The sequence below is a fragment of the Primulina huaijiensis genome, chromosome 14, assembly GCF_012295235.1.
Source record: "Primulina huaijiensis isolate GDHJ02 chromosome 14, ASM1229523v2, whole genome shotgun sequence".
Taxonomy (NCBI): domain Eukaryota; kingdom Viridiplantae; phylum Streptophyta; class Magnoliopsida; order Lamiales; family Gesneriaceae; genus Primulina; species Primulina huaijiensis.
In genome coordinates this window covers 1,422,295-1,439,948 of record NC_133319.1, presented here as the reverse complement: position 1 = coordinate 1,439,948, position 17,654 = coordinate 1,422,295, and the positions used below count along the sequence as shown (strand labels likewise).

Sequence of the window (17,654 nt, the reverse complement as noted above, 5' to 3'; positions counted from 1 at the left end):
TGTTGGATACTATCAAGGGATAGTAAATCAACGCGAATAAAATAAATATTTCTTCACAATGATTTTAACCCCTCACCAACATATGTTTTGAACTTGAGCTCATACATTCAGACCCAAAAAGAAAATTTATTTTAACTCACAACAGTCTCAATCTCAAATTTTAAAATATATGGAACCATCGCCAAATATAGCTAACTCGTCGTCAAGAAAACTAAGCTGAACCTTTTATTTGCAGACTCTAAATGAAACTGTTATCTACACAGATGCTCTTCCGACAGAAGATTCCATGTGATGTTGCTCCAGATTTCGAAGTACAATACGAGCAAAAATTTTGGCTTCGAGTGTGGCACCTGTTGCTGCTGCTGCTGCACGAAGTACTCGAGGAGCTCCAGCGTTTTGGAGAAGGTTCACGTGGTGCAGGGAATGCCGTCCCCCAGGGATCGTAAACTTGAAAATTAGAACACGAGATGAGATGTCAACAAAATGCGGGCAGTAATAATCTGATTTATTTATAGCTCAAGAATATATAAAACTGTCTTGTGTGAATCCGTGTTTGACGTACCTGAAGAAGAGCAAATGCAGCACATGCCTTCAGAATAGAAGAAGGATTTCGCAGCATACCAACAAATCTTCCAATCTCAGCTCCACTGAATACAAATAGAACTATCAGGACAATGAGGACAAAGGTAGCAAAAGGTGCAAGACAATTATAGTTAAGCACGACAACCATTCAGACACCAAACAGATAACATGGACTAAGGGCTCGCAGGGAATGATGTGATAGAATTAGTATGTCAAGAAGCTTGTGTGTGAGTCCTCTTCTGGTGTAAAAGGTTCAACTAATCGGTTTGAATAATGCAATAGGAAAATTATCATATGGTAGTGGCAACTCGACAAAATTTAACAAACAGAGAAGTGCTTTGAAAAAGTCACGAAAATCTGGCCTCCAGTCTTTGGTTTCCTCGAAAGGCTGGAATCTGTAAGCAGATTTCAAAATAATGTGCATTGAACATACATCTGAACGCACAGAAATCCATTGTTTCTTCCCAGACATTGAATTAATTATCCAACAATCTTTAGATAACATGCACCATAAGTTTTCAAGCTCACGTCAACACAAATTTGGCAGATCCCACAATCAGCTTTCAAGTCTCATTTAGAACAAGCACACAAATCCTTTTGTAACATGAGAAATTGAGAAATCCAGAGAGAGTGGTCAAAGTTTTTTATTCGTAAAACTTGATCATAAACATATGGCTAGCTAATTGAAAATGGTTTAGACATATTTGTCATTAGAATTGCAAAAATGTAAAATAGGTAGTCTCCCCTGGGATTTTTCTTTAGACAGGCAAAAGAACCAATAAAATCCAGTTTACGTCAGTGATTAAGGAATATCATTCATACTGAATTAAGGGGAGAGTACCAATACAAAACACATTAGTGTGAGCATCTGCGTACATGCAATCTATAGGGCCAGCAGCCAATTAAAATAAAAATTAACACCAGTAAAAAACTGCAAGCGAAAATGCAATTTTAGGGAGGGGGCAAGAGAGAGGGGACCTGCATCTAAGATGACCTGCTTCTTGAATACGAGCACATTCTGTTACTTGATTCAATGCTGCAGGAGCTGATGAGGCAGCAGCACTGGAAAAAGCTTGGGGGTCAGTGAAAGTCAAGAAAAATGCTTCAATGTGCTTCAAAGCCAATCTTCTGGCACCATCTAAGGTCATACTTTTGGAAGGACTGTTAGTTGATGTTCCTATCTGGGCAATTTCATCAATTCTGCACAGAAATTGAGACTTTCACAACGCTGTGGCCAATACCTGCCACCTTCCACAATGGAGACAGGAAGAGTGATGCATATAAAATACTATCACCAGGGTTGCGTTCGTTAAAATTTCATAAAACCCCTCTCCTTGAAACTGAAACTTTCAAATTTCAGCAGTTCATAACTTGCTAGAGTTTTTTTTTTTTTGAAGAAAATGCCAACAAAGGAAAGAAAGCTTCTTGTTTGAATTCAAAGGCTTGCGTGTGCATTGTATGGAAGTGGAGCAACAGGAAAGTGTTGCATAAACAATTTATGTGTAAAATATCTAAGCACTCCAATTTAAACAAGTCCATTATTATGTGTATCATAGAGTTTCCCGAAGCACAAACTCCTTAGTGATGCACAAGCTAATTTAGATTTGAAATTATGAATTTTAAAAGGAGGATATACTCATCTGAAACATTAATTTTAAATGTCAAAGTGAAGTGAATTATAGACACTATGTTTGCCATAGAAATTTCATTTGTCTCTCTTTAGGTATGTCCAAAATAAAAAGAGTAGATCTTCCAAATATAATAAGGGGAGGTAAACGTACACATTTTAGTCACTTTTTACACCCCAGCATGCAAACATTTTAAACCTCGAAGCACTAGATGCAAAAATCATCATTTGATTGGAGGTCTGAGTATAATCTATAAAGGGAGGGATTATTAATTCTCCAGATTTACTAAACTGACTAAAGCGCATTAAACTCTTTGTAAAATACCAAGTCAGATGTTGCACAAGTCTAGCTTGAAAAATATTTTATTTAAAGTTAAAGGGCGATGATTCGGTTTTAGTAATACGTTCAAAAGTCCTCTCAGAACATTCAGAGGTTTCCAGTGTATTGTATTTCTTGAGATACACATGAACATCATGTCAGTAGAATAAACAAAGAACCTTCATTGTTATGATTCCAGATTTATCTTGTTTACTGCCTTTCAGAAACAGCTCTTTACTAAAAAAACAGCTCTTTACAAAATATAAGATGATGCAATGAGAACGAGTGCAAATACGGTATATGGTCTCACTTAGCTACAGAGCTGACATCGACTAATGCAAAACTTGGAAAGAAGATAATTGATAAGCACGAATCTATAAAGATTTTTAGGGATCTATTTTATCGTATTTGTGTTTATCTAGCATTTTTATTCCTTATTTTGCGCTTATTTTATGTTGTTCCTAGGTTTAAACAAAATAAGGAAAAAGTTCAATTATGGGAAAAAGATCAAAGAATTCAAAGCAATAAAGGAAGACCCCAAAAAGTAAGTAAGGGTCTAAAGAGAGAGGAAGGAATTTTTAAAGATCGATTTTGCAAAAGTGGTATGGCCCTATATCCAGGTCTGTATCCGCTGGTCGCTGAAAATGAATAAATATTGGGCAAAAATGATGAAACCTTTGTACCACTTCCGTGCTGGGTCTGTATCTGTGTAAAATTGAGCATATGCATTGTGATTATAATTTAGACGGATCCCCACGTGGAAAAAATCCTGGAAATTGCAGAAAATCAGGAAAAAGAGAGAATTTCCATAAAACTTGAGATTTTTCATATTTTGGGAAGAATTCAAGTCCAAGCATGACTTTTTTATGGAAAAAATATAAATACAAGGTCTTGGACTTTTATTAGAGACTTTTGACAGTTACTTTTGGACGGCTATGATTTGGGAGAAGAAGACAACTTCAAAGGATAATCGCGCTAATCACACTGGGATTTTCTTATTTTCTTTCTAAATTTATTTTTATGATTTGTTTTTATTTATGAGATAAATTTATTTATACTAAGACCGCGATAGGGTCGAGACGGTACACTATTATAATATTTGGTTTGTTTTCAATTAATGATTTTTTCTTGCTCCCAATTATTGATTGATAATGATTTAATATGACTTGCAAATAACTTTATCAATTATTTACATGTTTGTCGATTAATCTTGAATTGGAAGTTAATTATATAACAAAAACACATAGTAAAGTCAACTAAGAATAGAATTTGATTTCTATGCTGCGGTTTTAGATTAAATATGAAATTCCATTGAATTTAATGCATTTAAATCTAGAATGTGGCATTAAAATATGTTTATTAACTCGAGTAATTGATTAATAAAGAAATCAGGGGATTTCACCGTGATTGTTCAAAAATTTGATAATTAATTGAATTTCAATATGTGTAAGCATATTAGAGTTCGACACTATGGTGTATCTTGATTCTTTTATCTGAATTTGAATTTTTTTCAATCATTATATACTGTTTGTTTAATTGGCAAATTTCCTTAGTTTTAGCTTATTAGATTTATCATTTTACCTTAACTCATTTAATTGATTAGTCTAGCTTAAGTTAAGTAATGAAAATTACAATATCTATTTGACAGACTATGACTCAAATCCAACTATATTATAATTTGATTTAGCACACTTGCTAATTTCCCAACCGAAAAGATCGGTCAATAATGCAAACTGCATTGTCTGTCAGTGGAATGTAAAATCTAAAAACATTCATAAAACGACTACGAACAACAAAATGAAACTAAAATAATAGAAACCACGTTAGAGAATTGTTGAATACCTTCCGTCAAACATGTAAGACAGTGCCAATGCAGACATAAAGCGTGCCATTTTTGATGTAGAAGAAGAACAAAGATGAACTAGCACAGGAACCCCCCCTTCGACTACAATTGAGAAAGCATTACAAGGATTGAAAGCAAGATTCCAAAGAGCCCCTGCTGCAGTCTCGTGTACATCCTGAAAATATGATGCACGTGCAAAGATTCATTCATGTTTTAGTGAGAAACAAAATACTAATCATATGCTAAGATTTATTACTAAGTGTGATACAAACAACACACATCGATCCTAGATGCTCAACGAGACTTAGAGAAAGATTACATTATGCACCAAATGGAAGTTGAGGTAGCAAAGGAGGAAGTTTATAAAATAACTTGCACACATGCTCAAGAATAGTGATGTCCTACAATACCAAATATGAAAATTTTGAAAATAACCTTGGTCAAACTAAATTTTTGAAAAATAAAGATTTCAAAAAAAGTTTAACCAAATTTATTTTGCTAACTATCCTTAACAAATATAGTTGTGTAACTATAATTTGTGTTTTTTTTTTTTTTTTTTGACCAGCACATTGAAAGTATAGGGAAGTCTTGCAACAAATTCCACATTAAATTGCAAGAATGAAAATTTGTATGAATAAAGAAAATTTTCAGTACAAGTTTCTCTTCTTCTTTCCTCTTCGGGAGTGTAGGTATTCTCAGATTACCACTCATCACAACCTATCATTTGTTGGCACTCTTGTTGACTGCATGATAGACGGGACCCCATGCATCGACCCGAATTGTGAACGTTTTTCTCACATTGCAGGACATGACAAGTAACTCGATGTCATTGATGCAGCAGTTAAAGAAATCCTCCACAAGCTGTCCGCCATTAAAAAACACATTGATCTTTAACTCCAAAACTAAAATCCACAATAGCTAGTGATTCATTTGCTTCAGCTAATGCCCCTTCTGGTGGAGATGCTTGATAAGTTCATTTTGTATGTCTATTTCTTCGCGTGAAGTGGGATTCTATCGTTAGCAAAAAGTATGAGTTGGAGCACCTTGATGCCAAACAACTAGTGAGAAATTCCATTGCAAAGGTGCTGCGGGACCGCAAAAAAAAAGAATTCATGTACAAGACCATGCACCTCCGTGAGAAAAATGTGTGAGTATCTCTGGTGCTGCGGAGTCCCGAATGGACGAACAACCAGAGGTCACTAACCATAGGCTTGAACTGCTGTCGTGGCGTACCACCTCCAACTTCCTACCACTCCTGAATTCATCAGGTCTTTCAGGTTTCTCTCCTCAAAAGATATTACAATAACCATAATTTACACCCTTTGCCGCTCCAGAAAAATTAATTGATATTAATGTATGATCCTACCATGATCTTTGTTACCATCACGGACACCACGACAATCTTAGATAAAGAATTGTAAGCGGCCAGCTATATGGTTTTCTGGATTATATCCAACTTTTAACATGAATGCAATCGGATGAAACTTACAGAAGTTCGCTACGTCAACTAATGAAAATCAAAATTAAGCAAGTAAACATATTTTATAGTGGGAAAAAAACAGAACAAACCAAATTAACCTACCATGCTTGGATGGCACAAATGACAACCGAAAAACAAACCCAAATGACAATTCTGGTGTTGTTAACAAGAAAACTTACCGCAACATCTGATTGTGCCAGTGCAATTAGAGGTGCCACGCCACCTTCTCGGCCAATGGCAATGCTATTACGAGAAACATATTGTCAAAACATAAACGGATAGATAATAATTGGTTAGAAACTACATATCCACCAAATATGGATAAATATGTCGCAAAACTGACACATCATAAAGCATAAAAACTGATCTATAGACGAGCAGTTGGCAAATAGCAAAACTCCGCTGTCCAATTTTAAATTTACAATAGACATTGCCAGTATGATTTGATCTAATTTGTAGATGTGGATGAGATTTATTCTTGTTATGCCTCACCACCAACCAATTTACTTCCATTCTTTCATTGATTTTGGTTTCGCCAGGAGAGAATCCATCTAACTACCTAGAGTGAAACTGCCAAAATGGAAAAATGGACAAAAAAGGAAAAAGCATGAATGTTTAAACTAACAAAGTAACCAGCTACAAGTTCTTGAGGTTACAGTTGAATTTTTTCTTGCTAAGCCTTTCAGTACTCCATACTGAAATTGAGATTATAGAACATCGTAAGTATATCTAAATGCGAACAACTATTCTCTTCAACATGCTACATGAGAACTTTAGTCTTGACGGTTCTGCTTTGTGTAAGCCAAGGTTTAGGAGGAGTTAAGCTGTACGTTAGCTATTTGTCATGTCTGTAGAGACCCACAGTATCAATAAACTTACAATGGACTGAACTGCATTAAAATCTCTGACTGGATGTCAAAATAAATAGAAGTTTGCTTTGGTCATTTCTGCTCGATTGGTTGGTGCAAATTGGGTACACAGAAAAAACAATATAGAGTATTTTGCATTACAACTGCCAAAGACCATCATCAGACGCAGAAATACCATACAAACAACTGTAATGCTTATACCTATTTGCTTCCGAAACTGACAATCCCCAAAGAGCACCGGCAGCCCTCTCCTGAAGGCCGTGAGAGGCATTTGAACAGGAACGCGCTAGAACAACCTAGAGATCACAAAAAAATGAACAGCCAGTATGAGCTGGAATTCGTCCGCTACATTACTATGAACACTATGTCAATAGATAAGAACCATTGGTGGTGTAAGAGTAGACCAGAAAAACAGACGGAAAAGGTAATACCAGACAGATCATGTACAACTCCGATGAATACAGTAGAATTGCAGTAGATGGCTTATGAGAAACAACAATTTTGCTACTATGCTAAGAGCAATTTTGTGATAGTTCACTCTGAATGCAGACAAAATCAACACAATCTGATATTATAGGTTATGAAATGAAGTAAATAGACTGCAACTTAATTTCCCCACCTATTAGAAATCCACAAACTGGATCAAGAGTTACCGGCCCAATTTACAAACAATAGTATCTAACTACCATCATAACAGAGGCTAAAATAGAATAAAGCAGAGGCAAAAGAACATGTACACTTTTGCACACCGTTTCAAGAAGAATACAAAAACTTTTGGCAAAGACCGACTTAGAAACAGAAATATCACTCGAGTGATCATTCCTCAATCATTAATTGCAGTTGAATAACAACATTGTCAAAGCTGACACGAGCTCATCCATGTTCGGTGGAGTGGATGAGTACATCAAACATACTCAAAATCATTCTCAATGGGTAGCCAAGACTCAAACACATTACACATATCTACAAAACCAACTATCTAAAAACAAGGTAATGTAACTTGGAGCTGGCGATGTTTTCTATTCTTGTGTACCAAGTTGGGAGGTAATACTGACTGACGTGTAATATATTACTCAGGTGTAAACTTTTCCAAGATATATTTCCTCGTGATGTTCATGAAAAAGATGTCACATACAACGACAATTTTAGAAGATTCGTGATATAAATCTCCACGTGAGAGACCACAAAATAGAAGCATGGATGTGATAATAGTGAGATTTATCTACGAGAGACTCAACAATGTGCACAAAAACTTGCTCATCACTGTGATAGCACATTCCCGACCTGCGCAACTCTTGCATACGATGCTCATTAACAGTGCTTGCTTCTCCTACTACTGATTTTTCCTGATTTCATAGTCTAAATTCAAGCTTAAGCACAGACCCTTGGTGCTTCTAACATAATGAAATATCTTCAACCAGCTAGGAAAGCAAATACCAAGCAGAGGCAAGAAAAAGCTTCTTTAAAAAATTATTTATTATTAATGTCTGAACTTGTGGTTCATGTATCACATGCAGATTTCTATATTTTCTTAATTTTTCATAACAAAACTAAACTCTAAAAACTCAGCAAGTCATAACGTATTGCAAAACAATAAGTGTATTTTCCAAGGGGCAGTGCACCAAAGTACGCCAATACCATTGTCCATTATGTATTGTGTAAATGACAGTGGAAGGCAAACACCAAAGACATCACTATAAAAGTCTCCAGCGACATTGAAGTGTTCGATTTATTGATTTTCTAGACACAAGCCTGTCGTCATAATCCTGCCAGAATTCCAGCAAACCAAATTCCCTCCTCCACAGGCACAGGAATATCTTGATTCATTGACTACTATCACACACAGGTTCAAATCGGTGACCTTCTGGGAAGTGGTAGCTCATTCGAAGCAAGTTCAATAACTCGAAGAAGTATACAACACAACTAAAACCAACACTAAAAATTTCTTCTATCTAGCATGACTTTTCATGACGAGTGAAAAGGAGAGGTGGCAACTTTTGGAGACGTCCATGAATCAGTTAGGACCAATATATGATTCCTAAAAGTGAAAGTAACTAAGACATGCTTTTGATATTGTTCCCACAAAATAGGCTGCCCTGGAACTTACACATATGACCCAATGAATCTAGACGATTACCTTCATGCTTTTTCTTTTTGCCAATGTACAGTTTCAAACAGTTGGATTTTGCAAAATTATCCCACAGTTTCCTCTAAATTATTAGTTGCTTGGAATCAATCAAGAGTATCTAATAAATGCTTTAATACACAAAAATGCTATACCAATGCCTCAGCTCCACCAGCTGCTGCAATTGCTTCCCGATTTCTATCGTCAAATGATAAATTCCACAATGCACCAGCAGCTTCTTGCCTAAAAATCAACCAATATTGAATCTATTTTCATTCTCACAGGCAATTAATGCATTTACATGACAAAGAAAAACCAGAAACGACCAACCTCATGCAAAAATGTAAAAAACTCAAACATAGCCATTGAAACTTCAGTAAATATACAATACCTAACACCATCATGGAGAGAACGAGTAAGTTGCACGAGAGCTTCAAGAGCTCCTGCCTCTTGTCCCACAGCAGCATTGTTACTATTGCTATCTCCATGAGCAGCCAAATTAGCCAAAGCCCGAGCTGCCTGTACAATGACACAAGGTGTATCACTCAAAAACTAGGTACAACTTTTTAACATGCCACGAGAGTTTTTCCACACAAATAGTTAATTGAAGGTAAGACAGCCATGGAGTAGAATCTGTTCATCCAAAAATACTAACATCCCTGGACTGCTCTAAAGCAGGGGCAAACCCAGCAATGGTGTGAAACAAAAAAAAAAAACTTTTATAAAAGTTTTTCATAAAAATTAAATTTCACCCGAACAACATACTAAATCTCCCCTTCATCCCCATCGCTCCCTCCGGCTAAAGTTCTGGGCGTGCCCGGCTCCAAAGGACTTGCACAAAAGTTGTAAATATTGACCTCGGAAATATGAAAACAAAGTACATAACGAGAGTCTACAAACAAATTATCTTGGGACAACTTTCTGTGATGCATCAACCATCGAGGATGGCCAAACTCCTTATTATCCTATCCAGTGTGTTAAACTAATATGGAATATTCATGGTTCATTATTCCATTCAATTAGAACATAACACCACCTGCTCTTGCACTCCTTCAACCTTGCAACTCCGAACAAGGGATACCAAGCCATGTACACCGCCCACTGCAGCAACTTCCATACTACATTTATCATCTGCAGCCAAATTTGCCAATGCACCAGCCGCACGTTCCTAAAATCAATTAAAGAAAAATAATAAACTGGAGCATGTTAATGCAACTCTGGGTCCATTTCCATTATAATACACTTCTATGCATTAATAAAATGCAAATAAAAATAATCGCCCCCTTAAAGCATACCAATACTCCTTCACCACCAGTACACCTCGACCATTTGAAGATGAGGTCAACTAAAGCTTTTACAGCACCAGCTTCAGCGATGGTACCCTGGAATGAAAAAGAATGAAGCATGAAATGGCATGAAAGTGAAGCAAAACATGCAGCAGAGATACAACCTTGTGCTCTTCACCCACGGAGAGATTCCACAGTCCTCCCGCAGCCTCTTCAGCAACTAATCTGTTTACAGACCGAGCAAGATTTGCAAGAATCCGGATGCCTCCTTCATCAGCCACAGCTTTCGCAACATTGGTATTCACCGATAAGTTAGCAATGGCCTACACACAAAAAAAGCACTTTGAGCATTTGGTCAACAACTAATTATTGCTTCTTCTACCATCTGAAAAGGCAGGAACAATTTGCAATAAGATCAGTAGATGATGACAGGGACAAATTAAATGCATGAGCAAAACTAAGGGACAACATTCTCAATAAGGCATCGATGAAAGAGATATCACCTTAGCAGCTTCTGCCTGAAGCCCCTCCCGCCACGAGCAGGCAAGATTTAGGAGAAGGCGTATGCCACCATCTCGCAAAACTGCCTCAGCCCTTCCAGTGTCTATACTTGCACTTTCATCATCGATTACAACAAAAGTTGCAAGAGCCATGGCTGCCCTTTCCTGAACTTCCTCCTGGGCACTCTGCATGCAACTAAGCAACAAAGTTGTTCCTTGGTTGAGCCAGAATTTATCCAAACCACGAGGATTTCCCTCAGAAACTCGTAGAAGTGAACTGGAAATTATCCATTCCAACCAATTCATGATTTCATCCAACTTTCTATCCTTGATCTTCGAGCTTCTCCAATCCAAGAAATTATTCCTCTCGTTCTTTGGTGTATCGACAAATAGGGTTGCTACTCCTTTAAGAATGTCCGTGCAGGTAGCTAGAAGCACTTTATCTTTATTGTTGTTAATAGAGACAGAGGTGGTATCCAGCTCTTCTTCAAGTCCCGGACAATTCAAGGCACACAAGACCTTCAAACTGGGCAAGGATGAAAACAATCTTGAAACAGTTGTGGGGGTAATATCTGTTCTGGAGGCATCTAAACCTGTCAGGTTCGGTGGTTTACTCCATTTTTGTAACACCAAATTCCAATTTATATTAGTTGTCCCAGCAACTGAAAGGAAACGAACTGATGCAATATTCCCCAGGTATGTTTCATCTACCTTTCGGCAGTCAATGAATCCAATATCCGTCAAATTAGGGCAATGCTTTGCCAAAGCATTAATAGCATCTGCATCCACTTCGCGTAGACCTGAGAGTCGAAGTTTCTGCAGCCGCAGACAGCAAATTGCTACAGCTTTTACGGCATCACTGGTAATCTTTTCACAGAAATCTGGCCCCAGCTGAAGGCACTCTAGCGCTTCGTGCCTCGCTGCAAGTACAGAGAGTGTGGCATCGGTCATTTTTCTGCAACAGTCAGCACTGATCTCACGCAAATTCTTCGCGTGAAGGTTTATGATAGCATCAGCACATTCAGGGCCACGGAAACGAAGTTTCTGCAGATTCTCGCACCGAGAGGCCAGTGATGCAGCAGCCACAGAATCGCACTTGTGGGGCCGCAGATCCAATACTTGCCACAAACAAGGTGATTTACCCAGAGTCCTCCATGTGCGGCAGGTTGACGACAGGCTCGCCCGGTCACGGTAGTTCAGACGTGAGAAAAGCTGAAGTACTGTATCATCAGGTAATTTGGTCCAATCAACCATTCCTTTCTCATTCAAACACAAATTCTCATCAATCTCGGGGTAATCAACTTTCTCTTTGCCCTTCCTAACAACTCTCCTCCGTACCCTCCTACTCATACTTAATCACTTCAGCACAAACAAACTCTCCCACGGCAAGTAAAGAAGCTATCAGCAACTAGGTAATTCAAAATAGCCTGAGATGATGCACAATATGATAAACTCTGTACACTCAATCCTAAAGCCAAAAAAATAATAATCTGGCGAACAGTATGTGATGAACTGCCTTTTCCCTTAATTTCTCCGAGCTGCCAAAACCAGAAACCACTATACCACAACAATCCTACTCAATCACGGGTCAATGTCCTCAGACCTGAAACCAATAAAGCAACCAATATCGGTCACAGCTCAATAGTACAAAAGACAAGATTCCATTGCATATCAAAGACTCAATTTTTTTTTATCGTAATCGTTGATGAAAATCAGGTGGCATAAGTAAAAAAACCCTTTAATCTCAAAACCCACATCCCAGAAATGAGCAAAGCTTCCTCAGATGAACCACACATGGACCCAGGAACGTCAACAATCCCTAAATCCTAAACCCACCAATGACATGAATGCGCGATAAAACAGAATATCAGTTTCAAACAGCACGCAAAAAATCCTTGCTGGAGATGGGATGAATCCCCGATCATAAATGCATCATCATCATATTAAGGCGAAGTCAATGACACTTTCATTCGTACCTGAGCTGTTTTAGCTTTGTGGGCCTTTAGCAAAACTTTTAAGTCTCCAACCTACGCAATAAATCTATCGCCCTTTGAGGGAAATTGCATTTATGAAACCTTGTATATGTTTCAGTAACTATACCCTGATGCACAGCAAAAGCAAACCGACTCAAACCTTTATCCGTGAAAATGCCTCGTTCCTATGCATTCATTCAATTACACATGCGCAGACAAAAGACAGAAGGAGAAAGGGTAGGAGAGAATTGTGCCAAAATATCAAAGATGGAGACGGAGAAAAGACCCAAGTTAAGTGCCTTCCCGAACCCAAATTAAGTGCCTTGAAGGCTTGAATTGGCTACGTTCTGAATATTTCCGCATTATTCACAGAATGAATATTTTTTAATAACAGCAAGTAAAAATAAAATTTAAAAATTATATTCAACATAACTATATTACATACTAACCGGAGTTTATTCAATTCAGAGTTTTGATGATTTTTAATGACTTTTTCAAATGATAGACTTTTATGGATTTGATAGATTTTTATTGACTTTTACATAATCTTACAGATTTGTAAATAGATTTATGTGGATTCGTGTAGACTTTTTTGCAAGATTTTTATAGACTTTTGTGAATTTTTTTTATAGAATTTTATAAATTTTGTACTTAATTATAACATATTATTTTTTATTAATTTCTTTGAACCAATAATTAATTGACATATATAACATATTCAGTTTGAAATAGTTTTTCAATATTTATATTAATAATTAAATTTACATATTTAAAAGTTAAATCATTTAATCCTTACATGTGTATATATGTGGGTGTGTATGTATGTTTTTAAATTTTTAAAAATACATCAATTGATTAATCCGTAACCTTTTTCTTCAATTGATAATATACATGTGAAAAGAATATTATTTATCATTTTGTGGATATAATTTGTATAAAAATATCATAGCTTACATATTAATTGAAAATGCTAAAAATAATTTAAAAAATCATGGTTGTTACGAGGTTATTCAATTATAAAGAATTAAGCGGTATTTTTTTAGATCATCTTTCATTATTATTGAATATTACATTAATTTGTATAAATCATAAATTAAAAATCACAAAATCAATTTTAGAATTCAAATTTTCTATTTATATTAAAATAAAGAATTATTAAATGAACAATCAGTCAAAAAAATTTTGAAAGGAAAGATGAAAATATATATGGAGACATATTTTGAAAATTTGAGAAAGTGATGGAGATTGATGAGATGAGAAAAATAAGAAGGGAGGTCATGTGATGCGACAGAGACAGAAATAAATAGCTTTTATATGAGTTAGAAGTTTTAAAAATCCATCCAAATCTTTGGGTTGAACCTAATACAATTTTTGACAATTTATAATTGTACCTTAGGTTTTAATGTTGGTATGTTAATGAATTCCACGAAGTTATTAAAAGTTTACTGAAAATTTGAATACCACTTGACTTTTTAAAACTCTATGAAATTCTATTTTAAATATCACTAGACTTCTATAGAGTATGCAAAATTCTTAATTGAATACCTCTAAACTTTTAAAATCTACANATATATAATAAGTTTTTGTTTTATAATAAACGATTTGGTGAGATTTCTTGGCTAAATTAGACACATTCCTTATACAAGTGGAATTTGATCCAAAACCTCGTGAATTTTGAGGCTTTGTCTTTGTCACTAGACCAATAGATTCTTATCGTAGTAGACATGATAAATTAGAAACAAAGATTTAGCATCTCTCGACCTTACGTCTGGTGATTTGTTGTATGGTGCTTGGATTCGCTGTAATAACATGGTCATCTTGTGGATTTTGAATTATGTAAAGCTGTGAGATTGTGGATGTTGTACATATCTATGCATACGAGATTTAGAATGATTTTGAAGATAGATTTTATCAAAGAAATGCTCCGAGAATTTTTCGAACTAAGAAATTATGACTGGGTTACATCAAAGATCGATGGATATTAGTTAGTATAATACTAGAATGAGGACCTTGTGTGACGAATTGAAATATTTTCAATAGATTTTTTAGTGTCATTATGGTTCGGTGAAGGAGTGGTTGGATTATCATGTTTGTTCACATTGTTATTTTCCTAATCACATTTTGACAAATGTTACAAATTGCACGACAATTGAGTTCGCAATACCCATAATCGCATATTATATGACGTCGTTCTAATAACATTCTTGAATTTTATTTTTTTAGTGGTTTATTTAATTAATTGACGTCAACAAATATTTGTTTTTTTAAAAAATATTTATCTAACAAATCAAATGATAAATTCTTTTCGACTTATACATTTATTAATGATGTATCAAGAAACAAATGAGTCATACATGCCAATACATGTACGAGACATTATAAGTTTTTCTATTTTATCCCCTAATCTAAGGGAGAGGAGACTCGAACTTGAGAGTCTACATGAGAAACCGAGGGTGAGACCAATTGGACGGTCTCAGTATGTAATGATGAAGAATGGTGTTTGGATTTGCTGTAATAATAGTATGGTCATCTCTTGGATTTTGAGTTCTATAAGCCGTGAGATTGCAAATAGTTTGTTGCACTTATTTATTTACAGCATACGAGATCCAGAACGATTTGAGAGATAGATTTCATCAATAAAATGAACCGAGAATTTTTCAAATTAAGAAACTTCTAACTGGGTGGGTTACTCAAGGATCGATGGATATTAGTTCGTATTTACAATAGAATGAAGACCTTGTCGTAATACAATGAAGACCTTGTGGGACGAGACAAGCGTGGTCTGAGACATTCACGTATTTGAAGCCCAAAATTGGTGGTGGACTGATTCAGAACTTCAATAAAACTTCACAACTCACCATCGCTTTTACAAAAATTGGGGTGATCGTATCAGTTGCAAATAATCTATGAATTATTCAAAGTACAAATCTCATGGAACTTCTGGAAAATGAAAAACACTTGTATTCTTGATATTTTATATCACCACATATGAACTAAACAAAAAAATTGGATTCAAATTCAGCCCCAAACTAAGCATATTCATCAATAAATGAGAGCGTCTCATAGAAAAAAGTGAACACAAACACTAATCCAAGATCCAATTCTCTCGTGATTTTTATCCATCTCCAACACATTCTACCTACATTTCCATCAGCCCCTCCACACATAAACTGGCACTTTTACTTGTCCTTCCACCCTACGGTCTGGGGGCCGACTGATGTGGAATGACCGCTGCCCAGGAGGCCATAGGCAACTGGAGTTGGCGATTGATGCCACCAACAGCTGCCACGTTTGCAGCAGGCGTGGTAGTGGCTGACGAGACCGCCACGCGTTCGCATTGAGGGCACATGGTGAGGGTGGTGGGAGGGCTCATGTTCATGTAGAATTGTGGGGACAACTTCAGTGCACGTAGCTCGTTCACCTCCTTCTGCAATCGTCTGTTCTCATCAGTTAGATTCTCGCAGCATCGTCTCAAGTACTCGCAGTCGACCTCGGTTTGCTTCAACTTGGTCCTGCACAATTGTTACCAAATCTCATTTATTTACTGCGTGCATGCCATGGATGACAAGATCAAGTTAAACAGAGAACCACAAATTATTTGAACTCGATAACGACCCATATATGATATGATATCACACTATTGGAAAACAAAATCACAAAATCGAAACAACAGACAGAGCGTGTTTTAATCAGGGGAGCGCAATCGAATCGAGTTCAGCTAGGAAGGTACACGAATTTACGAGTAAATCATTCGAAATTTTCAAACTTGATTTCACAAAATACTTTAATAATAGTTTTGCAAGAAATTTCAACTCAGCGGAATCAGATCTATGCTTGAATCCAGTACTAGTGCACCAGCATAAACTAAGAGAGATGAATCGACATTTAACAGAAAGACCAAAATACCCTCAAATGGGGAAAATCGTAACTAACCTTGCTCTCCTGTTCTGGAACCAAACCTCCACCTGTCTGGGCCTCAGATTCAGCCGTTTAGCCAAAGCCATCTTTTGCTTCTGCAAAGAAACAGAACAAAATCTCAGTAAAGGAAAATTAAAAGAACACCCTCGACCCAGAAATACTTTTACCGAATTGCCACTCACCGGATTCAGAGTATTATGCTCCTTAAAAGTCTCTTCCAGAACCTCCGCCTGCTCCTTCGACAGGCGGAGCTTCTTCCTCGCCGCCTCTCCACCGTCGTCTTCCATCTCAAATGAGCTGGAAGCCCTCTCCGCTTCATTCTCTTCTCTCTCACTCCTCTTACCACTCACGCTGGAAACGGTGCTGTTTGGGGAAGAAACCATCGCTTCTTCGTCGCAATCTATCACTGTTAACGCTCGATTCACATCGATTCCTCGGAAGTATGATCTGGGCTCCCCGCTACGATCTGAGAAAGTACAGATACATGCTTCGAAGATCAATCTCTGGGGTAAAATAATACAAACTATACATGCAAAATGTTTCTGTCCAACAAGGACACTTGCACTGTTCACACGTAGAGTAATTCTTTTCTAAGAAAAATTACTCACCTTTAACTCTTCATAAAATGAAACGAGAAAAGGAATTATCAACTTCACATGGAAAATAACAGAAACAAGAGATTTACCAGCGGATAACTGAAATGCATCGGTGTTAGAAGGTTTGTGCTGTTGTTGCGGCTGTTGAAGAAAGGGCAGCGGAGATCTAAACAGATTCAACGGAAAAGGGACTGGAACTGCTGATGCCGCAGGGGGCGGAGCCCGCGGCGGACTCGAATTCAGATTCTGATGCTGTTTCTCCGGGAACCTCAGGCTCAAACCCAAACCCAAAGCCAAACCATCATCTTTGTCAGTCATCCTTCTTCCCTTAATCCACAATCCTATCTCGTCTGATTAAAAAAGAAAAGAGGAAACAACACGACTTTTCTTTAAAGCTCAATCTCTGTATCTTTTACAGAGATCTCATGTGAAAATTACAAAACCAAAAGGGGGCAGAATGAGGAGAAATGGGGTGGTCTTTTTCTAGTCAAAGCTTTTCTCTTAGGCCCAAGAATGCAATATACAACATATATATA

General features: G+C 36.8%; 2 protein-coding genes across 6 annotated transcripts; both read right to left on the bottom strand.

Moving 5' to 3' along the window:
- Positions 1–2: 2 nt before the first annotated feature.
- On the bottom strand, positions 3–12,954 carry LOC140957041 (protein ARABIDILLO 1-like). 5 transcript variants are annotated; one of them, XM_073414109.1, is made up of 14 exons: positions 12,765–12,953; positions 12,596–12,658; positions 10,635–12,227; positions 10,296–10,454; positions 10,141–10,227; positions 9,882–10,013; positions 9,237–9,364; positions 9,001–9,088; positions 6,922–7,016; positions 6,031–6,094; positions 4,371–4,546; positions 1,561–1,782; positions 563–647; positions 3–447 (listed from the first exon to the last, which is right to left on the bottom strand). In XM_073414109.1, exons 3-14 carry the CDS (start codon positions 11,979–11,981, stop codon positions 256–258), a joined length of 2,775 nt encoding a protein of 924 aa, XP_073270210.1. In that variant the 5' UTR covers positions 11,982–12,227; positions 12,596–12,658; positions 12,765–12,953; the 3' UTR covers positions 3–255. The 5 variants fall into 5 exon arrangements, with proteins under 5 accessions (XP_073270210.1, XP_073270209.1, XP_073270208.1 ...); XM_073414108.1 differs by having other exon boundaries at positions 10,635–12,234; positions 12,608–12,658; XM_073414107.1 differs by having other exon boundaries at positions 12,596–12,953.
- A 2,639-nt stretch (positions 12,955–15,593) lies between these two features.
- LOC140957043 (homeobox-leucine zipper protein HAT4-like) lies at positions 15,594–17,648 on the bottom strand. The gene is made up of 4 exons (XM_073414111.1): positions 17,208–17,648; positions 16,705–16,988; positions 16,538–16,617; positions 15,594–16,116 (listed from the first exon to the last, which is right to left on the bottom strand). The coding sequence occupies exons 1-4, from the start codon at positions 17,434–17,436 to the stop codon at positions 15,801–15,803; spliced, it is 909 nt and encodes a 302-aa protein (XP_073270212.1). The 5' UTR covers positions 17,437–17,648; the 3' UTR covers positions 15,594–15,800.
- Between the last annotated feature and the right edge of the window lie 6 nt (positions 17,649–17,654).

Excerpts from the sequence above, each read along its gene's own strand:
- LOC140957041 (XM_073414107.1), bottom strand. The coding sequence starts at position 11,981 with ATGAGTAGGAGGGTACGGAGGAGAGTTGTTAGGAAGGGCAAAGAGAAA. Across the intron at positions 10,455-10,634 it reads TTCAGGCAGAAGCTGCTAAG|GCCATTGCTAACTTATCGGT; the intron begins GTGATATCTCTT and ends TTTTGTGTGTAG. Across the intron at positions 9,365-9,881 it reads TTGAAGGAGTGCAAGAGCAG|GCAGCTCGGGCTTTGGCTAA; the intron begins GTGGTGTTATGT and ends GTCATTGTACAG.
- LOC140957043 (XM_073414111.1), bottom strand. The coding sequence starts at position 17,436 with ATGACTGACAAAGATGATGGTTTGGCTTTGGGTTTGGGTTTGAGCCTG. Across the intron at positions 16,989-17,207 it reads TGCATTTCAGTTATCCGCTG|ATCGTAGCGGGGAGCCCAGA; the intron begins GTAAATCTCTTG and ends GTACTTTCTCAG. Across the intron at positions 16,117-16,537 it reads TTCCAGAACAGGAGAGCAAG|GACCAAGTTGAAGCAAACCG; the intron begins GTTAGTTACGAT and ends ACAATTGTGCAG.